Source organism: Sciurus vulgaris, assembly GCF_902686455.1.
Source record: "Sciurus vulgaris genome assembly, chromosome: 15".
NCBI classification, from domain to species: Eukaryota; Metazoa; Chordata; class Mammalia; order Rodentia; family Sciuridae; genus Sciurus; species Sciurus vulgaris.
In genome coordinates this window covers 25,186,146-25,205,421 of record NC_136476.1, presented here as the reverse complement: position 1 = coordinate 25,205,421, position 19,276 = coordinate 25,186,146, and the positions used below count along the sequence as shown (strand labels likewise).

Sequence of the window (19,276 nt, the reverse complement as noted above, 5' to 3'; positions counted from 1 at the left end):
TTAAACACATTAACATTTTTGGTATCTGACCTTTTATTTTTCAAAATAATTTCTCTATTACTGTTTCATCAAATCCTAAAATGACCCTGAAGGGCATTTCATTGATATTGCTTTAACTTGTATGTTAATACAGAAGTTATTTCAGGTGGTTAGGGGACCATGCTTTGAACAGTAGTGCTCTAATGTCTCTCTATGATTTATAATGGTTTGGTTTTAAATATAAGGTTTTTAAAATTTATTTTTAGAGAAACTTTTTTTTATTAAACTACTTTTCTAACTCTTGGTTGCATTAATTTCTAGGGTTTATTCCCTTTGCAAAATTTATTAAATCTATCTGTTCATGTCAGGATCCTGGCAGGAAAAAAAAAGCATATTTAGAAAGTGTTACCAAATAGAGTGTACTGAAGGAATTATTTGACAGAGATGTAGTCAAAGTTAAAAAGAAAATAATGATATATAGGGTCTAATAGCAATTATATGCTTTTACCACCTTTAGGCCTAAAGGGAATATGGGAAAGAATGAGCATATGAAGAGTTTATAGTATAGAAGGGGGGCTTCCTTATAAGAAATGTGACTATAGAATTCTGCCAATAACCAAATTGCAGCAAGTTGGAGAGATGGGGAATAAATACCCTAGCTCTCTTTCCAGTTTCTTGCTGACATCTCTCTTCAGCCAATCCAACAGAAACCAGAGAGCAAACAACATTATATGCATCTTGATATAATGCAGTAAATATATAGCATTCCTTATAAAAGATTCTTGGATATAATTCTACCTTTATAATTAATATCTTTTTACAAACTATATTTTTTAAACAAAACTAATTGAAAGTTGCAGTAATCAACTGTTGTTCCCCTGTACCTGGGACTATCCCAGGACTGAGAGTTCTCCATCTCAAGAAACCTTGGTCCTGGGCAAAACAGGACAGCTGGTTAGTCTGTTCTGTTTTACCAGTTATACTTTCCACAATTCTAATATATCAGATTTTCACCAATTTTTGTGGGGGCAGTACTGGAGCTTGAACTGAGAGGTGATCTACTACTGAGTTACATCTCCAGTCTTTTTTTATTTTATGAGACAGTGTCTCACTATGTTGCCCAAGCTAACCCTGAACTTGAAATCCTCATACCTCAGCCTCCCAAGTAACTGAGATTACAGGATTACACTACCACACACCTGGTCTCTTCACCAATATTTTAAAAGTAGACTCATAATAATAAATCAAACATATGATATGATGGCTACAAAACAGATCAGTACAGTAATGCTAGTTTTACAACTACTAGGAGTTCTAATTCAGTGGATATTTGTTATTATCTCATCATTTTTATTACTTCTTAGACTTACCTAGAACTTCTTAGAACTTACCTAGAACTTCTTAGACTTACCTAGAAACTTGCCTAGAAAGTCAGAATTATTTCTTACACCAGCTGAAGAGGCAGATAAAATGTCTTGGCATCTTAAAAGATGTTCTCATCATGTATACTACTACATTGGACAGATTTTTTTTGTAATTTATGTTTTGTCTGTTACATAAGAAACTGTTCAAAACATTAGCTCTACTAAATCAGATATATTTTCATTTTTATAAACCTAACATTATTATCATTACAAAAAATGTTTTATCTTTAAATGTAGTTTAATATATCTTTGTTGGAATTTTTTCTGAGTGTCCTTTTTCTTAAATTTGTAGTTAATATAATTTTTCATCGATCGATTGGAGTGGGTTTCTAATTTTGAATCACCCTCTACCTAGGCATTGCTTGCACTGAGCACTTTCTAACCCTGGTAAGTAAACACCAAAACATTCTCATTTTAAGGGAACAAAGTGAACATGAAACATCTGGGTGGGTGATATTCTTCATCACTATTATAATTTTCTTCTGAGTCAGGTATTTAATCTGAGGCTTTTTAAAAATGTTTAAAATCAACCCCTACTGCATTAGTATGAGAATTAAGTCAATAAATATCTTCAAGTAGCATGTAACTATCTCAACCATCTGGAGAAGAATCCAGCTGAGTACTCACATAAGGAGTTTTTTGTTCTTCCAATTTATTATATTTTTATTCCACCTTGGATATTCATAATGATTGCCATGTCATTCTCCTTTTAATATATCTTTAACTGACCATAGTAATTTTATATATTTATAGGGTGCAGTGTGGCATTTTTTCATATTTTACTGGTACATTAATTATACATAATGGTGGAATTCATTGTTACTTATTTGTACATGCACATGATAGAACAATATAATTTGGCCCAAATCATTCCTCAGTATTTGCCCTTTCCCCCTCTTTTCTCTCCCACTGTTCCCTTTCCTCTACTCTACTGATGACCCTTCAGTTTTCATGAACCTCCCCCCAACTTTCTGTACTGTGGCATGTCAATATATGTATACAATGTGTAGTGAGCATATCAGAGTAACTGGCACATCTATCATCTCAGACATATAGCCATGAAATTCCTAAAGATGATAAGAGTGTTTTACTACTGTTCTTCCCACACACGGGGGATAAGAGGTAACATACTGGGAAATACACAAAACCAGTAGTTAAATATGACTGGTCTTCCTGACACGAGCTAAGGAGTTCTAGACTAGATGGTAAACTTATGAAACTTGGCTTTCTTTTGTTTTACCCAGCATCCTATCCCCAAGGCCCTAGCAAAGTGCCTAGCACTTAATATACTCAGTGAATCCTTGATGAATAAATGAATGAAGTGGAAGACTTAGAAAATAATTTCATATGAAAAAACTTGAAAGTTTAGCAACATTATTTTCACATAGCAATTTTAAGTGAAACATGCTGCTTCTAGTTGCAGTCCCAAATGTTAGGAATATCTTTCTCTTCACTTATTTTTTAGAAAGATCTGGATATGGTGGAAAGGTGATATATTATTCTAAATCAATATGTTTACATTGAAATTTGTTTTTACCTAACAGTATTTAATTTTTCAACACACAGTGAGCACAGATGGTAAAAAGTTACTACAGACAAATTTCACAAACTTTATAGACTCTAATTAGCTCAAAACCATGTTAAATTTCTTGTAATCTAGAAAGCACTTTCTAAGAATTATAGTATTCCGTGACTTGAGTATTTTACTTAATAATTATTCTTCACAATAAAGTTAGAAAATAGGTTGAAGTTAATATATGGGGCTGTAGATGTTTCCCATTTTTAAAGTCAAAATTGGAAACTTTTTTGAGATAAGATCATAACAAAAAGAGACATTATTAGAATGAATGAAAAAGGAACAGTAACTACCTTTATTAGACATTTTCCAAGTTTACATTTTCAATGGGAGTGGTATGAGGGATGCAAATTTTATGTCTCTCGTGTCTTTTATTCTATATCAAACTTCCTTCCCTTTTTGGATGAGAAACTGGTCCATTTTCTTTTTTTCCCACTTTTTTATTGGTGCATTATGGTGGTACATAATGCTGGGATTCATTGTTACATATTTGTATACACGCATAATATATAACTACAATTTGGCTAATATCATTTCTCAGTATTTCTCCTTTCCCTTTCTTCCTCCCTTCCCCTGGTCCCTTTCCTCTATTCTGCTGATCTCCCCTTGATTTTCCTAAGATCTCCTTCAGCTTTCTTTTCCTTTTCCCTCTCTAGTTCCCATACATGAGAGCCATATAGCCTTCGACCTCTGAGTTTGGCTTATTTTGCCTAACATAATGTCCTCAAGTTCCATCCATTTTCCTGCAAATGACATAATTTCATTTTACTTTATTGCTGAGTAAAATTACATTGTGTATATATATACCACATTCTTCTTATCCATTCATCTGTTGATAGACACCTAGACTGATTCCATAATTTGGCTATTGTTAATTGTGCTGCTGTAGACATGGATATGCATATATTACTATAGTATGATGACTTCAATTCTTTACGATAAATTCTGAGGAATGGTATAAGCTGGGTTGTATGGCAGTTCCATGCCTAGTCTTATTTTTTTCTCCCTAGTCTTTTTGTTTGTTTTCATACCAGGGATTAAACCCCTGGGTGCTTAATGCTGAGCCACATCCTCCTGCCTCAGCCTCAAAAATCACTGGGATTATAGGCATGTGCCACCGCGTCCAGCTCCTCCCTATCCCTACTGATTTCTATAGTGGTTGCACTAATTTACAATCTCACCAACAGTGTAAAAGTGTTCCTTTTCTCCACATCTTCTGCACCATTTATTACTGTTTGTTTCTTGATGGCTGCCATTCTGACTGGTGTGAGATGAAATCTCAGTGCAGTTTTGATTTGCATTTCCCTAATTGCTAATGATGTTGAACATTTTTTCATCTATTTGTTGGCCATTTGTACTTCTTCTTTTGAGAAGTGCCTATTTAATTCATTTGTGCCTTTATTGATTAGTGGTGGTTTTTTTTTTTTTTTTGGGGGGGGTGTTAAGATTTTGGAGTTCTTTATAAATCCTAGGTCAGAAGAGTAGTTAGCAAAGATTTTCTTCCATTCTGTAGGTTCTCTCTTCACTTCTTGTTTCCTTTGTTGTGCAAAAGCTTTTAATTTGATGCCATCTCATTTATTAACTCTTCGTATTATTTTCTAGGCTTGAGTTGTCCTACTGAGAAAGTCATTGTCTGTGCTTATATGCTGGAGTGTTGACCCTATATTTTCTTCTAGGAGTTGCACAGAGGAACTGGGCCATTTTCTCAAAGATGTAAAATGACAAAAGTTGTAATCATTTGGGTTCAAGATTTACTATAAAGCTAAAGAAATCAAGGCAGTATGGTATTGGAGTAAGGAGAGATAGATTACTGGAACAGAACAGAGGAATAGAAAATAGAAACACACAAACACACACACACACACACACACACACACTCACAGAGCTGATATTCAACAAAGGCTCCAAGGTAATTCAGTGGTGGAAAGTAGAACAACTGCAAATGTATATGCAAAAAGAAATGAATCTTGGAGTGAGATAGCCCACCTGGCAATGCTGCAAAGTGAAGACATTCTGTCGTCAGTGAACCTCTGGAGCCTTGGGACTGGACCTTAAGGATAGTCACAATGGCTGAAAATGATGATAAGGAAAAAATGGCTGCTCTGGAGGCCAAAATCTGTTATCAAATTGAGGTTAAACTGCCAAACAACAGACTTTAATGTAATAGTGGAAGCATTAAGCAAATCTAAGGCAGAACTTATGGAAATTAGTGAAGACAAAACTAAAACAGAAGATCTCCAAGCAAACAAACCTCTCCCAGGAGTGATAGATGAGTATTAAAATGATGTAAAAAAAATTGTTCATATTAAAGGCTCCCAAAACAATGCAACCTTTGATGACATAAAAGGAATGACTAGAAGATAAAAGTTAAGTACTAAATATTCTGATGAGAAGAACATTGCACAAAGCATTTAAGTGCTTAATATCTGCTGTGTTTGATAGCACTGAATCTGCTAAGAAGTTTGTAGAGACCCCTTGTCAAAAGTACAAAAACAAAGATCTGCTAATACTTTTTAAGAAAGATTAGTTTTCAAAAAAAATGAAGAAAGAAAGCAAAACAAAATGGAAACTAAGAGCTAAACAAGGAAAACAAAAGTTACAGAAGATGCCTGAAATGAAATCTCTAGAAGAAAAGATTGGATGCTTGCTGAAATTTTCAGTTGACTTAGATGATCAGACCTATAGAGAAGAACTGCACATCCTTTTTTCAAATCATGGTGAAATGAAATGGATAGACTTTGTCAGACAAGCAAAAAAAGGAATTATTCTCTTTAAAGAAAAAGCCAAGGAAGCACTGGATAAAGCCAAAGATGCAAACAATGGTAAACTACAATTAAGGAACAAAGAAGTGGCTTAGGAATACTAGAAGGAGAGGTGGGAAAAGTAGCTTTGAAAAAAATCATAGAAGACCAACAAGAATTCTTAAACAAATGAAAGTCAAAAGGTCACAGATTTAAAGGAAAAGGAAAGGGAAATAAAGCTGCCCAGTCTAGCTTTACTAAAGGCAAATTACAGTTTCAGGGCAAGAAAACAAAATTTGATAGTGATAATGAGCATAATGAAACTGGTACAGTCGTACCAGTGAAAAGAGCAAGAAAGAAAAATACAAAGAAAACCCTGCATCAAAGCAACAGAAAACAGTAAATGGTGCTAAACTGCTGGTATTCAACCTGCAGTTAAAAAATTTTTTTTTCAAATTCATTTTAGGCTTTAAACTGCCTTTTGTCTTCAGAGACTTTTAAAAAGAAACCAAATTAGGTCCACTTCAATGTCCACGTGTAGCAGAGGAAAAAAATTTTGTGGTTTAACTTGTCTGTTTTCCTGTTATCCACCTAAGGGTTTTTTTTTTTTTTTTTTTTTTTTTTTAATGTATAGTTCTGTTTGTGTTCAGAGGATTCAAATATCAAAAGAAGATTCTTCCACTAAATTGCCTTTGTAATAAGAGAATGTATTAGTACAAACTAATAAAATATATACCATGTAAAAAGAGCAAAAAAAAGTGAACCTTAATCTACACCTCACACCATATATAATAATCAACTTGAAACATAGATCTAAATGCAAAACCCAAACCATAAAACTTTCAGAAGAAAATATTGGACAAAATCTTTGTGACCTTGAGTTGGGTAAAGATTACTTAAATAGGACAAAAAAAAAAAAAAAAAAAAGCACAAACCTTGTAATTAAAAAATCATAAACTGAACATCATCATAATTAAAATCTTTTGATCTTCAAAAGATTGAAGAAAAAGAAAAGGAAAACTATTTGAAAATATATATCTACTAAAGGACTTACATTCAGAATACATATGTGACTCTGAAAACTCAATAGTAAAAGAACAAAGAAACTAAATTTTTGTGGGCAAAACATTTAAATACACATATCCCTAAAGGTATACAAATGGCAAATAAGCACATCAAAAGGTGTTCAATGCCATTACTCCTTAGGGAAATACAAATGAAAACCATAGTCAGATACTACAATTTACTCTCTAGTCTGATTTAAATTTAAAAGATCAAAAATACCAACTGTTGTTAAGGATGTGGAGCAATTGGCACTTCTATACATTGCTATGTACAAGTGAAAAATGAAAAATAGTACAACCACTTTGGGAAGCATTTGGTAGCTTCTTACAAACCTACCTAACATATGACCAAGCCATTATACTCCTAGGTTTTTATCAAGAGAAATGAAAATATACTTTCACACAAAAAGTTCTACTCAGATGTTCATAGAAGCTTTATTCATAACAGTTTAAAACTGGGGACAACCAGTATTGCTGAACACATAATCAAATTGTGATATATTCATATGAAATATGAAGGGACAATCATACACCAATATGGATAAATGTCAGAGTTTGTGCTAAGTAAAAGCCAGATACAAAAAGCCACATGTTGAATGCTTCCATTTACATGAAATTCTAGAAAAGATAAAGCTGTAGCAATAGAAATTAGTGGTTGCTTGGAGCCCGGGATGGGAAGGAAAACTATCCACTAAGGAACTCAAGGGAACTTTTTGTGGTATTGAAAATGACGTACATATGCTTATACTCATGATTCATCTAATTGTATACTTGCAATTGGTGAATTTTATTGCATATAAATCATACCTCAATAAAATAAAACTACTTCATAGGTGGTACTACTTCTATTTCATCACTTAATGCCTGATATAAGAGTCAAGGTCCAATGGGAAAACAGAAACCCCATGAGTTATCTCAATGGGAGATTCAATTTATATGAATGTGAGAGCAAAAGGAGTAAATAACAGGGACACAAAATGTAAACAGAAGATAGTAAATGTAGAACCTGCTACCACCCCTAAAGCTGAGGGAACAAAATGAAACTGTCCCTTCTGAGCTCAGAGGAGGGGCTTCCCAGGGCTATGGGTGAAATCTCTGAGGAAAAGGTACACCAAGGCCACTGCAGGCACCTCTACAGACATGGGGTGTGATTGGGTTTTTCACAGTGCTGCAAGAGGCAGGAAGCTGCTGTCCCCAGAAAGAAGGGTTACTGCTGAGACAACTTAGACAAGAACAGAAAGAACAAGGATCAATCCCTTTTCTTTCCCTTTTTTATCTTCTAATCTCTATTGGTTTCTATTGGTGGAATCTAACAGAGACCCAGCTGTGAAATTAGCATCAAAGAGCAAATTATAGAAAGTATGGGTGTAGAGCTGAAACACAGAATGAAAGTCTGGTTTAATCCCATTTTTACTAATATGAAAACCAATCAGTAATTTTAAACTAATCCCTCTAAACATTCCCAATCAATGTTTCACTTACTGGTTTTAACATCCATTGTTACAATTACCGGGTTGTAACATTCATTGTTACAGTTACTTGGTTTTAACATTCATTGTTACAGTTACCTAGATTCATTATTTCATTCAGGGATATACCACAGTAGTTTTTTGACTTTAGCATTCCTTATGCATTTTTTTAGTTGGAATTCTATAAAGAACATTCCCTTATCAATACTTGGTCATTCTGCAATACAGTGTGTACAGGAAAAATCTTGATTATTTCTCTTAATCAATTTTCAGAGTTGGTGTCTTAGCAACCTCCAAAGGTGGTCAATGAGTTAGTGGCTTTTTTAATATTAGAAACTCATCATTTTTGTTTACATATTTAATGTTTTTAATCAATTGCAGGTGTTACTCTTTTTAATATTCAAATTTTTGGACAACTAAAATGGAGTTTTTGTGGCATTTTTTCGTTTTCTGTTTTTTGTTTGTGTGTGTGTGTGTGTGTGTGTGTGTGTGTGTGTGTGATTGTTCTGGATTATCCTTGTAAAAATGTCAGGTATGTTCAATTTAATTCTATCCTTTTCATTTGACTCCAAATATCTCAGCTCTTGGAAGAAATTTGCAACTTATCTTGAACTTTCCCTGCTTGGTGAACTGCTAATAAATTAACACCTTAATTGTCTGACATTGAGCCACCTGGGGAAACATTCTTGAATGACCTCTACAACAGTGCAAACAAAGCCAATATTAATCACAAAATTTAATATAGTTGTTCAACTCTAATCAAATCTGCAAGTTCAGTCTTGAAAGCTTGGGTATTATGTACAGTCTTTACATGGGGAGAAAGCCAGGTGGGAAAGAGGGTAACAATGCAGAAAAAGTAAATAGAAAATAAATATTCAATCTAAAAAGGAAACAAGATTTTAAATCAGTTTGTGTTTTTCTAAAGTAAAAGATCATAAATAATTTTCCTCAAGTGGATTCAATTTGGCTCCTACTGTTGAAATGATAAGTGTCACTGTAGCATGAGGGAGCAACAAAAGAACAAAATATATGGGTCCTGGGATTCACCTTTTTGAGGAAACCTCTTTTTCCTACAGAAGGGTTAGGAGTCTTTTGATCTGCACTAACATTGCTTTTTTATTCTTTCAGAGGTAATGTAAAAAGGTGAACAGAAACACCTCCAAGGAGATACCCAGGCCAAAACTTGGAAGATTTCTTGGGCTTCTCCTCCCCCTCTGGGTACTATTGATAATACTTAAAAATCTCGCCAATCCTTGCCTTCTTTTCCTCCATTACTGCTACAGTTCAGATTTTCAGTTGTAACTGATCTAGATTATTGGCCTTCTAAATGCTGCCAGTCTTCACACTTTAATTTTCACATTCCTATCAAGGTAGTCTTTCTAAAAGTTGATCATTTTATATCCCCTGATTAAAATCCTTAAATGGCTCTTGTTATCTTTAGAAAAAAAAATCCAAATTTCTTTCTATAGTGTATAATGCCTTTCATGATGATCTGGTCTGTATTTAACTGCCTGTGTTCCTCACTGCTGCTTCCTGTGTCATCCCCAGGACCTCTCAAGTCCCATACACAATGCTCCAGAAATACTGAAACACAGCAGAACTCTCATCACTGTATGTTCTAAGTCCTTTGCATTTCAACAAGTTGTTTCCTCTACTTAGAATAACCTTCTTTCTTAGTTAATGAGGATTCATTCTACAAAAATCAGCTCTGATCATCTCTTCTGTGAAGCTTTATCTGACCTCCTCCATATCCAGAGTACATTAGCTGCCTCAACTATCCCATGGGTTCCATGGCAGACTTATTACCACAGGGATCCCTACACTATGGGACACTATCTCTCATGAGCATTCTCATGTGTGTAATCTTTACCCTTGGCATCCAGCACCACACTTGAGTATACCTTCAATGAAGGTTTGCACCCAACATTTTTCAAATATTTTTCCAACATCTTTGTACTAAAATTTAAACTCCTAACAAAAATATAACTGACTTCCCTATTGTCCCACGTCTATATCGACCCTTGGCATTGTGAGACATTTACATTTAAAACATTGTGGTGTGTCTATGGTGACATCTCACTGTGATTTTTAATAAGTCTTTAATATGCTGATGGATGTAGTGTTAAGAAAAACTTTTTCTCACAAACATTAATATTTTCTAAAATAGCAAATTCAAAGGATTTAAGGTAAACTTTATCAAGGAATAGTAAAATAAAAAAGCGAGTGTGGCATTTCTCATCTTAATTAGTATTATACATATTCTACCAACATTTCAAACCTGTGTAAGGTTTAATATGAATGTGGCAACATGCTAATACAGAACTGTAGTCAAGATCTTGGAATCAGAACCAGAATTGATCTCATCAATAGTTCTCAAATGTGGTTATTTCTAGAAAACCCAATGTGCTTTTTCAAATTATACTCTTGCATTGCAGTCCCAGAAATTTTCATTTGGTAATCTAGATTTTAGGCTCTAACATCTACATTTTAATAAGTATCCGAAGTGATTTTGATGTGGTCTACAGGATGAGAAATAATCACAAAGTAATTTATGAGACCACCTACTTGATCTATCATCTGGTTAAGGTGAGAACTATAGTTTTTCTACTTTTGTGTGTATATGTAGCAGCATTTTACAAAATTAAAGTTAAGTCTGTTTGTAGAAGGTTAAGACAGACTTTGCATTAAGTGAAGGCCTTTGATGATGTTGTAAAACTTGAAGCAATTATCAGCAAGCACTATAGAGCATTGGTGTCACTTTCAGAAGAGGTGGAGTTGAAACTCTGATGTCACATAGGCAAATCCCCTAACCTCCCTGAGTTGCCATTTCTCACCTAAAGTTAGTATTATACCTATCCTTCCAATCTTCTACATCTGTGTAAGGTTCCAAATGAGTGTGGCTACCTGCTACCACATGGTAAGACCTGGTTATTGTTAAGCTGATAATTATGCTTTTGATTGAAACATCTGCCTGAATTAAAGAAATATTTAGTCTCAGGGACATCTGTTTCTTGGAATAATCTCTGCAGCTTCCTACTAAAGGGTAGTTAGGATTCTAATCACTGAACCCCTTAATGTTACAGTTCAGACAATATGTAAGGAAAATCTTAAGTGCCATGATAAGAAAACAAAAATAATTTAGAGAGAAGACCAGGGTTCAAGTCTTCTGATTATCAGTCCAGATCACTTTCCACCATACTTCACTCAGTGGTCTCTCCCATTCTTTATTATAGTTCACAAGTCAAGTAATTCTGGTACACACCCAAATTTGGGCAATAGCCTTCTATTGCATTGGATGTGGTGGTGGGGGGCAGAAATCATCATTGTCATTCTTTTACCCATCATTATTTTATAAATGACTTTATTATTCTTCATATACCACACAATTAAATTGCACAACCCATTTAAATTGCACAACTCTATAGTTTTAATATAATTACAGAACTGTGCAACCATTATCACAATGATAGAACACTTTCATCACTCACAAAGAAACTCTCCATTTGACAGTAGTCATGCTCCATTCTTCCCTCCTCCCAGGTTTTAGCAACCACTAATTTCTGTCTGTATAGATTTGCTTATTCAAGACCTTGCATATAAATGGAATCATATTATATGCGGGTTTTTGTGACTAGCTTCTTAGTATGTTCTGAAGATGCACTTGTTTTACAATTCTCAGAGAAACACCAACATAGTTTAGAAATTTGAAAATCACTCATAATCCCATTCCAATATTATCAATAGTGTCATTTTCTTCTTTCTCCTCCTCTTCCCCCACCCCCTACTCCCCGAAGGTGCAGTTTTACCAGATCAGAAAACAAATGGAGGATGCCCTTTACCTGAACCCTGCTTCCACCTCTGTGAAACCAACTCTTGCCTTCTTCCCAAAGCCCCAAGAGCGCCCAGGCCACCGAGGGAGGAGCGCCCCCGCCCATCCCTGCCGGCGCCTCCCTTACGTCACTGCTTGGAGCCGCAGACCCCATCTCTCCTTCCCGGTAGCCGTAGCTTTGACAGGGCGCGATGGCGGCTGCCGGGTCTGCAGGGGTGCCGGCGACCGTGTCGGAAAAGCAAGAGTTCTACCAGCTTCTGAAGAACTTGATCAATCCAAGCTGTATGGTGCGGAGGCAAGCAGAGGAAATCTATGAAAATATCCCAGGTCTGTGTAAGACTACATTCCTCTTAGATGCCGTCAGAAATAGAAGAGCAGGTTATGAGGTGAGACAAATGGCTGCCGCACTGCTACGCCGGCTTTTGTCCTCTGGGTTTGAGGAGGTCTACCCAAATCTGCCTTCTGATGTTCAGAGGGATGTCAAGATTGAACTGATACTGGCTGTTAAGTTAGAAACACACGCTAGCATGAGGAAAAAGCTCTGTGATATTTTTGCGGTGCTGGCCAGGAATTTGATAGATGAGGATGGCACTAACCATTGGCCAGAAGGTCAGAAGTTCCTTATTGATTCGATCTACTCTAAAAATGTGGTTCTATGGGAAGTTGCACTTCATGTCTTCTGGCACTTTCCTGGAATTTTTGGGAACCAAGATCGGCACGATTTGGATATCATCAAAAGGTTGTTGGACCAGTGTATTCAAGATCAAGAACATCCAGCAATCAGGACATTATCTGCTAGAGCTGCAGCTGCATTTGTACTTGCCAATGAGAATAATATTGCTCTTTTCAAAGATTTTGCAGACTTGCTTCCTGGAATCTTACAAGCTGTCAATGATTCTTGTTACCAGGATGATGACTCAGTGCTAGAATCCCTTGTTGAGATTGCTGATACCGTACCTAAGTACTTGGGTCCTTATTTAGAAGATACTCTACAGTTGAGCCTGAAGTTATGTGGTGATTCTAGACTTAGTAATCTGCAACGCCAGCTGGCCCTTGAAGTAATAGTGACCTTGTCTGAAACTGCAACTCCTATGCTGAAAAAACATACAAATATTATTGCACAGGCAGTTCCTCATATATTAGCAATGATGGTTGATCTACAGGATGATGAGGACTGGGTAAATGCTGATGAAATGGAAGAAGATGATTTTGACAGCAATGCAGTTGCTGCTGAGAGTGCTCTAGACAGACTGGCTTGTGGGCTTGGTGGAAAAGTTGTTTTACCAATGACCAAGGAGCATATTATGCAAATGCTTCAGAGCCCTGACTGGAAATATCGACATGCTGGATTAATGGCCTTATCGGCCATTGGAGAAGGTTGCCATCAGCAAATGGAACCAATTCTAGATGAAACAGTTAACTCTGTTTTGCTTTTTCTTCAGGATCCTCATCCAAGGGTGAGGGCTGCAGCCTGTACTACACTTGGACAGATGGCTACAGATTTTGCACCTAGTTTCCAAAAGAAATTCCATGAAACAGTGATTGCAGCTTTGTTGCGTACCATGGAAAATCAAGGTAATCAGCGTGTACAATCTCATGCAGCTTCTGCTCTTATTATTTTTATTGAAGACTGCCCCAAATCATTGCTAGTTCTCTATTTGGATAGTATGGTGAAAAATCTACATTCCATCTTGGTGATTAAACTTCAAGAGTTGATTCGGAATGGAACTAAGTTGGCTTTGGAACAGCTTGTGACAACCATTGCCTCAGTTGCAGATACAATAGAAGAAAAATTCATTCCGTATTATGATATATTTATGCCCTCATTAAAGCATATTGTTGAACTTGCTGTTCAGAAGGAACTCAAGCTGCTGAGAGGAAAAACTATTGAGTGCATTAGCCACGTTGGTCTTGCTGTTGGAAAGGAAAAATTTATGCAAGATGCATCAAATGTGATGCAGCTATTGCTGAAGACACAATCAGACTTGAATAATATGGAAGATGATGACCCTCAGACCTCTTACATGGTTTCAGCTTGGGCTAGAATGTGTAAAATTCTTGGAAAAGATTTCCAACAGTACCTTCCACTAGTTATTGAGCCTCTTATTAAGACTGCTTCAGCTAAACCTGATGTCGCTCTCTTAGACACACAAGATGTGGAGAATATGAGTGATGATGATGGATGGCAATTTGTAAATCTTGGAGACCAGCAAAGTTTTGGAATTAAAACTTCAGGACTTGAAGCAAAAGCAACTGCTTGCCAGATGTTGGTTTACTATGCTAAGGAGTTAAGAGAAGGATTTGTGGAATATACGGAACAAGTTGTGAAATTAATGGTTCCCTTACTGAAATTTTATTTCCATGACAATGTTCGAGTGGCAGCTGCAGAGTCCATGCCATTTCTCCTGGAATGTTCAAGAATTCGTGGCCCAGAGTATCTTTCTCAGATGTGGCAGTTCATATGTGACCCCTTAATTAAGGCTATAGGAACTGAACCAGATACTGATGTACTCTCAGAAATAATGAATTCTTTTGCAAAGTCCATTGAGGTAATGGGAGATGGTTGCCTTAATGATGAACATTTGGAAGAATTGGGAGGAATACTGAAAGCAAAACTTGAAGGACATTTTAAAAACCAAGAATTACGACAGTTTAAAAGACAAGAAGAAAACTATGACCAACAGGTTGAGATGTCTCTCCAAGATGAGGATGAATGTGATGTTTATATTCTGACCAAAGTATCAGATATTTTGCACTCATTATTTAGTACTTATAAGGAAAAGATTTTACCATGGTTTGAACAGCTGCTTCCCTTAATTGTAAATCTAATATGTTCAAGTAGACCATGGCCAGACAGACAGTGGGGATTATGCATATTTGATGATATCATAGAGCACTGCAGCCCAACCTCATTTAAATATGTGGAATATTTTCGGTGGCCAATGCTACTAAATATGCGAGATAACAACCCTGAAGTCAGGCAAGCTGCTGCTTATGGTCTGGGTGTTATGGCACAGTTTGGTGGAGATGATTATCGTTCTTTATGTTCAGAAGCCGTTCCACTCCTGGTAAAAGTTATTAAGTGTGCAAATTCCAAAACCAAAAAAAATGTTATTGCTACAGAGAACTGTATCTCAGCAATAGGGAAGATTTTGAAGTTTAAGCCTAACTGTGTAAATGTAGATGAAGTTCTTCCACATTGGTTATCATGGCTTCCACTGCATGAAGATAAAGAGGAAGCTATTCAGACTTTGAGTTTTCTTTGTGACTTAATTGAAAGTAAACACCCAGTTGTAATTGGTCCAAATAATTCTAATCTCCCCAAAATAATCAGTATAATTGCAGAAGGAAAAATTAATGAGACTATTAACTATGAAGATCCTTGTGCCAAACGCTTGGCTAATGTTGTTCGTCAGGTACAAACATCTGAAGAATTATGGTTGGAATGTATATCCCAACTTGATGATGAACAGCAGGAAGCCTTACAGGAATTGCTAAATTTTGCTTGAAGCACTTTAATTTCACTTGAATATCATCTACCATAAAAGTAACTACAAATAAATGTTATCAGTGGATTCCATTATAAAATGAGAGAACTGTTCCCTCCTTGCTAAGCAGTTTATTTCTTCCCCATGTTTCTCCAGGATTAGTCAATGTTATAGCCTTCTGTTCACCTTGCATGTTTTATCTCTTAAACATAGACCTTGGTGATAACCTACACTTCCAGTTGTCTTAGAATGTTTGTCACCTTTTCCCTATTTGGTGTGAAGTACAGAGATTGTTGCTATTTGTCTGAACTATTGTTGCTGGGTAATTAGTATACTTGGTACCAAGGTGTCATGCTGATTGTCACAAGATGCTAAGGGCTTACAAAGATAAGATAGGAAAGTTTCCAGGACAAACATCTTTGGAATTGAGGGTGATGGATATAGTGGTGGGCTTATTCCTCTTGATAATACTCCTGGGTTACATGGTAATGGTAGTTTGCTGGAACTAAGCAAGATTTTTTAAGATATTGCAGTGGATGTGGGAGTTTTCTCCATAGTGAATGTAAACTTTTTTATAATGCACTCTTGAGAATTGGGTAGGACATACCAATATTCTAGTTCCCAAGGTGTCCTACTGAGAGTTATGAGAACTTTTAAGTCTCCTTAATCAACTTGGTCTGCATTTTTAAAAGTTATCTGGAACTCCCAGAATCGTGGTTACACAAAAGGGAGTCCTGCTACATCTAACTTTGGTAGCATGTAATACTCTACTAGTGTTTGACAAATAGTAAGTAATCAATATTTGTGGGAGTCAGTCAGTGTTATGTGTTTCAGTAGAGTATTGCTTTGTGTATGTATGACATTTCCCCCCTGCAAAGCAGCTCAATAAGCCTGGATTCAGAATGAACTTAAATAGGTTTCTATTTCAAATATCCCTAACAGATTCTTTTCGTAGCACTGAAGGATGTTCTGTTGTGAAAGCAAAACAACTTAATTTTATCTTTAAACATTGAAAACAGTTTTGAGACTAGTCATTTATCAGTATGTGTGTATTATAAGAAAATAGTTGTATAAATTTAGGGTTAATTATATGAATTGAAATGTTAGTCTTTAATGTTGAGCGTTTTGTAGGGTAGAAAAATGCTTTCTATTCGACAAATTTTCAATCCAAAACTTAAAAACAAATATATCTATTGTGATTTCCTGGGGCTATTGTGAGTACTGTGTATGTAAAGTGTTTAGCAAATATTTAGGACCTAGTAAATGCTCAATAAATCATCATTGTTACTGCCCTTGTTTGTATTTCTACTGTGTGTTTTTTTAATAGCTTGTAATTCCTTTTATATTGGAATTTTCCCAGTTCACTCCCTACAAGTTAAGATGGACAAGCAATCCAGGCCACTCTGGACAGGTGAATAAAGTTGTCTTACATATACAGTTCCTCTCCATACAATACAGTTACTTATTATGAGGGGAGGGGAGAAAGTTGACATTACATGTAGTGTGGTCATAATTTTATTTAAAATAAATAAAGCCAGGTGTTGTGATGCACACCTGTAATCCCAGTGACTCCGGAGGCTGAGGCAAGAAGATCCAGAGTTCAAAGCCAGCCTCAGCAACTTAGCAAGACCCTAAGCAACTCAGCAAGACCCTGTCTCTAAAGAAAATATTAAGAGTGCTGAGGATGTGGCTCAGTGGTTAAGAACCCCTGGGTTCAATCTGCAGTACCAAAAAATTAATTAAAAAGTACAGATGAATAAATTAAAAGTTCTACCTCAAAGTTTTAACAGAGGTTTTCTCTAGAGAGTGGGATTAAATGGCAATTCTTCTTAGATGTATATTGTCTAATTTACCTATAATCAATAAATTTCTTGTATAATACAGTGTTGTCATTTAAGTTCAAGGGCCTGATCCTACTTTCATAATAGCTAGGATTACTATCAAGTTGGCTTCTGCATGAACTAGAGTCAAGCTTTGTTCTACTCACCCATACATCTTTCTCTTTTATATACTTTAAGAAAGACTGAATCAACATTTCTAGCAATTCTCTTTACTCTTGTGCATGAGGAATTTGAAATTCTGCCAAATGACTTGTAATTAGGTACCTGAAGTTTTTGAAGTATGAGATACCTAGATTTGAATTTGGGCAAGTTATTTAACACCTAACCTAAGTGTTAGCGTTCTTATTTGTAAAATGAGGATAATACCTAGGTTATAAGATCATTCTAAGAATTAAAGGAGATAATAAATATAAAGTGCTTAGTGGCACAGGGGTCAATAAATGGAAGCTATTATCTAAGTTGTGAAATAGGATTGGTGGCTAAAAAGGAGGAAGGGATATTTGCTTTGGTAGGGTGGGCTCCAAATTCTTGGGCTTTATTAAAGGAAATGAAGAAGTCCAGTTGGACCCATGTTAGCTCCCTAGTTGCTGAAGCAGGACAGGTCCCTGCCCTTTTTGCCCTGCAAACTGAAGTATGTCTCCAGCCTCTGAGGAATGGCTAATAAATTAATGTCTGATTCACTAAGAGGGGACCTTGAATACCAGATGAACATGTGAGTGTGTGTGGAGGAGGAGAGTGTAAATGCCCTAAAAACTCAGAAGTTTTCCCATTTCAGAATTCATATTTGACTGGCTGGACCCCCACCAAAAAAAATGTGTTTTAAATTTTATCAGTCCTTTAAACCTCACATGAGAAGTAAACAATCTTAAAGGTCAGACTGTCTCAACATTTATTCATATAATTTTACTTTTAAAATGCTTGATTTCTATAATTTTGTTTTTGTACTTAAATCCAAGTTTTAAACGAGTTCTGTGTAATTAGAAATGGTATTAGGTATATCTTTCAAACAGAATGTCAGAAGGTAGTAGTATCTGCTTTTGGGAATCATTAACTCCCCCACACAAACTTATTTTAAAAAACATGTAAGCTAATATAAATTAATGAGAATGTCCATTTTCTAGTATTTAAACAGTAATTTTAAACTGTGTAATGAGGCTGTAAAGTCACGCCAATGATTATTTAATGCTGTACAGCTTAGATTTGAAATAAGAGATGGTTTTTTAGCCTGAAGGATTATTTTTATTAGAGCATTATAGTTATACACAGTAGTTCATTTTGACAAAATCATATATTCATGAAATTTGATTTCAAGATTTCAATCCCTAGTCCCCCTCACTTTCCTCTTTCTCCCCCTATTCTCCTTCCTTTACTGATCTTCCCTTGCTCGTTTATTTATTTTTGATGGGTACTTTCTACATATACTAAAGGTGAAATTCCATGTGGCATATTCATCTTTGGATATAACAATTTTGTTAAATTCATTTCATACTTCCTCTCCGGTCCTTCCTCCCTCTCGATCTCCCTCCTCTACTTCACTGATCTTATCTGTATCCTTCTCTCTCTCTCTCTCTTTTTTTTTTGGGAGGGGGGCATAGGGGATTGAACCCAGGGGCGCTTAGCCACTCAGCCACATTTCCATCCCTTTTATTTTTTATTTTGAGGCAGGTGTCTCGCTAAGTTGCTTAAGTATATTGCTGAGGCCGGCTTTGAACTAAAGATCCTCCTAACTCAGCCTCCTGAGGCCTGGCTCCCAATATCTTTTGAAGGATTTCTTTCTCTTTTCTTTTCTTTTCTTTTTTCTCCCTCCCTTCTTCCCTCCTTCCCTTACTCCCCTTTTAAAAGAAAGTTCCATTGCCTGCCTTCAT

The 19,276-nt window shown here is 35.9% G+C and overlaps 1 protein-coding gene, 1 long non-coding RNA gene and 1 pseudogene across 5 annotated transcripts in view; 2 read left to right on the top strand and 1 right to left on the bottom strand.

Annotated features, from left to right (window-relative positions):
* The window catches only part of LOC306645381, a 61,125-nt gene extending 48,929 nt beyond the window's left edge, over nucleotides 1–12,196 (bottom strand). The window contains exon 1 of the long non-coding RNA XR_013759629.1: nucleotides 12,093–12,196. This is a non-coding gene — a long non-coding RNA (uncharacterized lncRNA). The remainder of the gene's footprint in view (nucleotides 1–12,092) is intronic.
* LOC306645358 (lupus La protein-like) lies at nucleotides 4,053–12,082 on the top strand (annotated as a pseudogene). Its single transcript has one exon. The product of its transcript is annotated as a lupus La protein-like (transcript).
* Nucleotides 12,197–12,237: 41 nt separating the features above from the next.
* RANBP6 (RAN binding protein 6) lies at nucleotides 12,238–16,862 on the top strand. 3 transcript variants are annotated; one of them, XM_079113012.1, is made up of 2 exons: nucleotides 12,238–12,468; nucleotides 13,525–16,862. In XM_079113012.1, exons 1-2 carry the CDS (start codon nucleotides 12,274–12,276, stop codon nucleotides 15,589–15,591), a joined length of 2,262 nt encoding a protein of 753 aa, XP_078969138.1. In that variant the 5' UTR covers nucleotides 12,238–12,273; the 3' UTR covers nucleotides 15,592–16,862. The 3 variants fall into 3 exon arrangements, with proteins under 3 accessions (XP_078969138.1, XP_078969139.1, XP_078969137.1); XM_079113013.1 differs by having other exon boundaries at nucleotides 12,238–12,409; nucleotides 13,525–13,747; XM_079113011.1 differs by having other exon boundaries at nucleotides 12,238–16,862.
* Nucleotides 16,863–19,276: the final 2,414 nt, after the last annotated feature.

Coding starts and splice junctions, on each gene's coding strand:
- RANBP6 (XM_079113011.1), top strand. CDS start 12,274: ATGGCGGCTGCCGGGTCTGCAGGGGTGCCGGCGACCGTGTCGGAAAAG.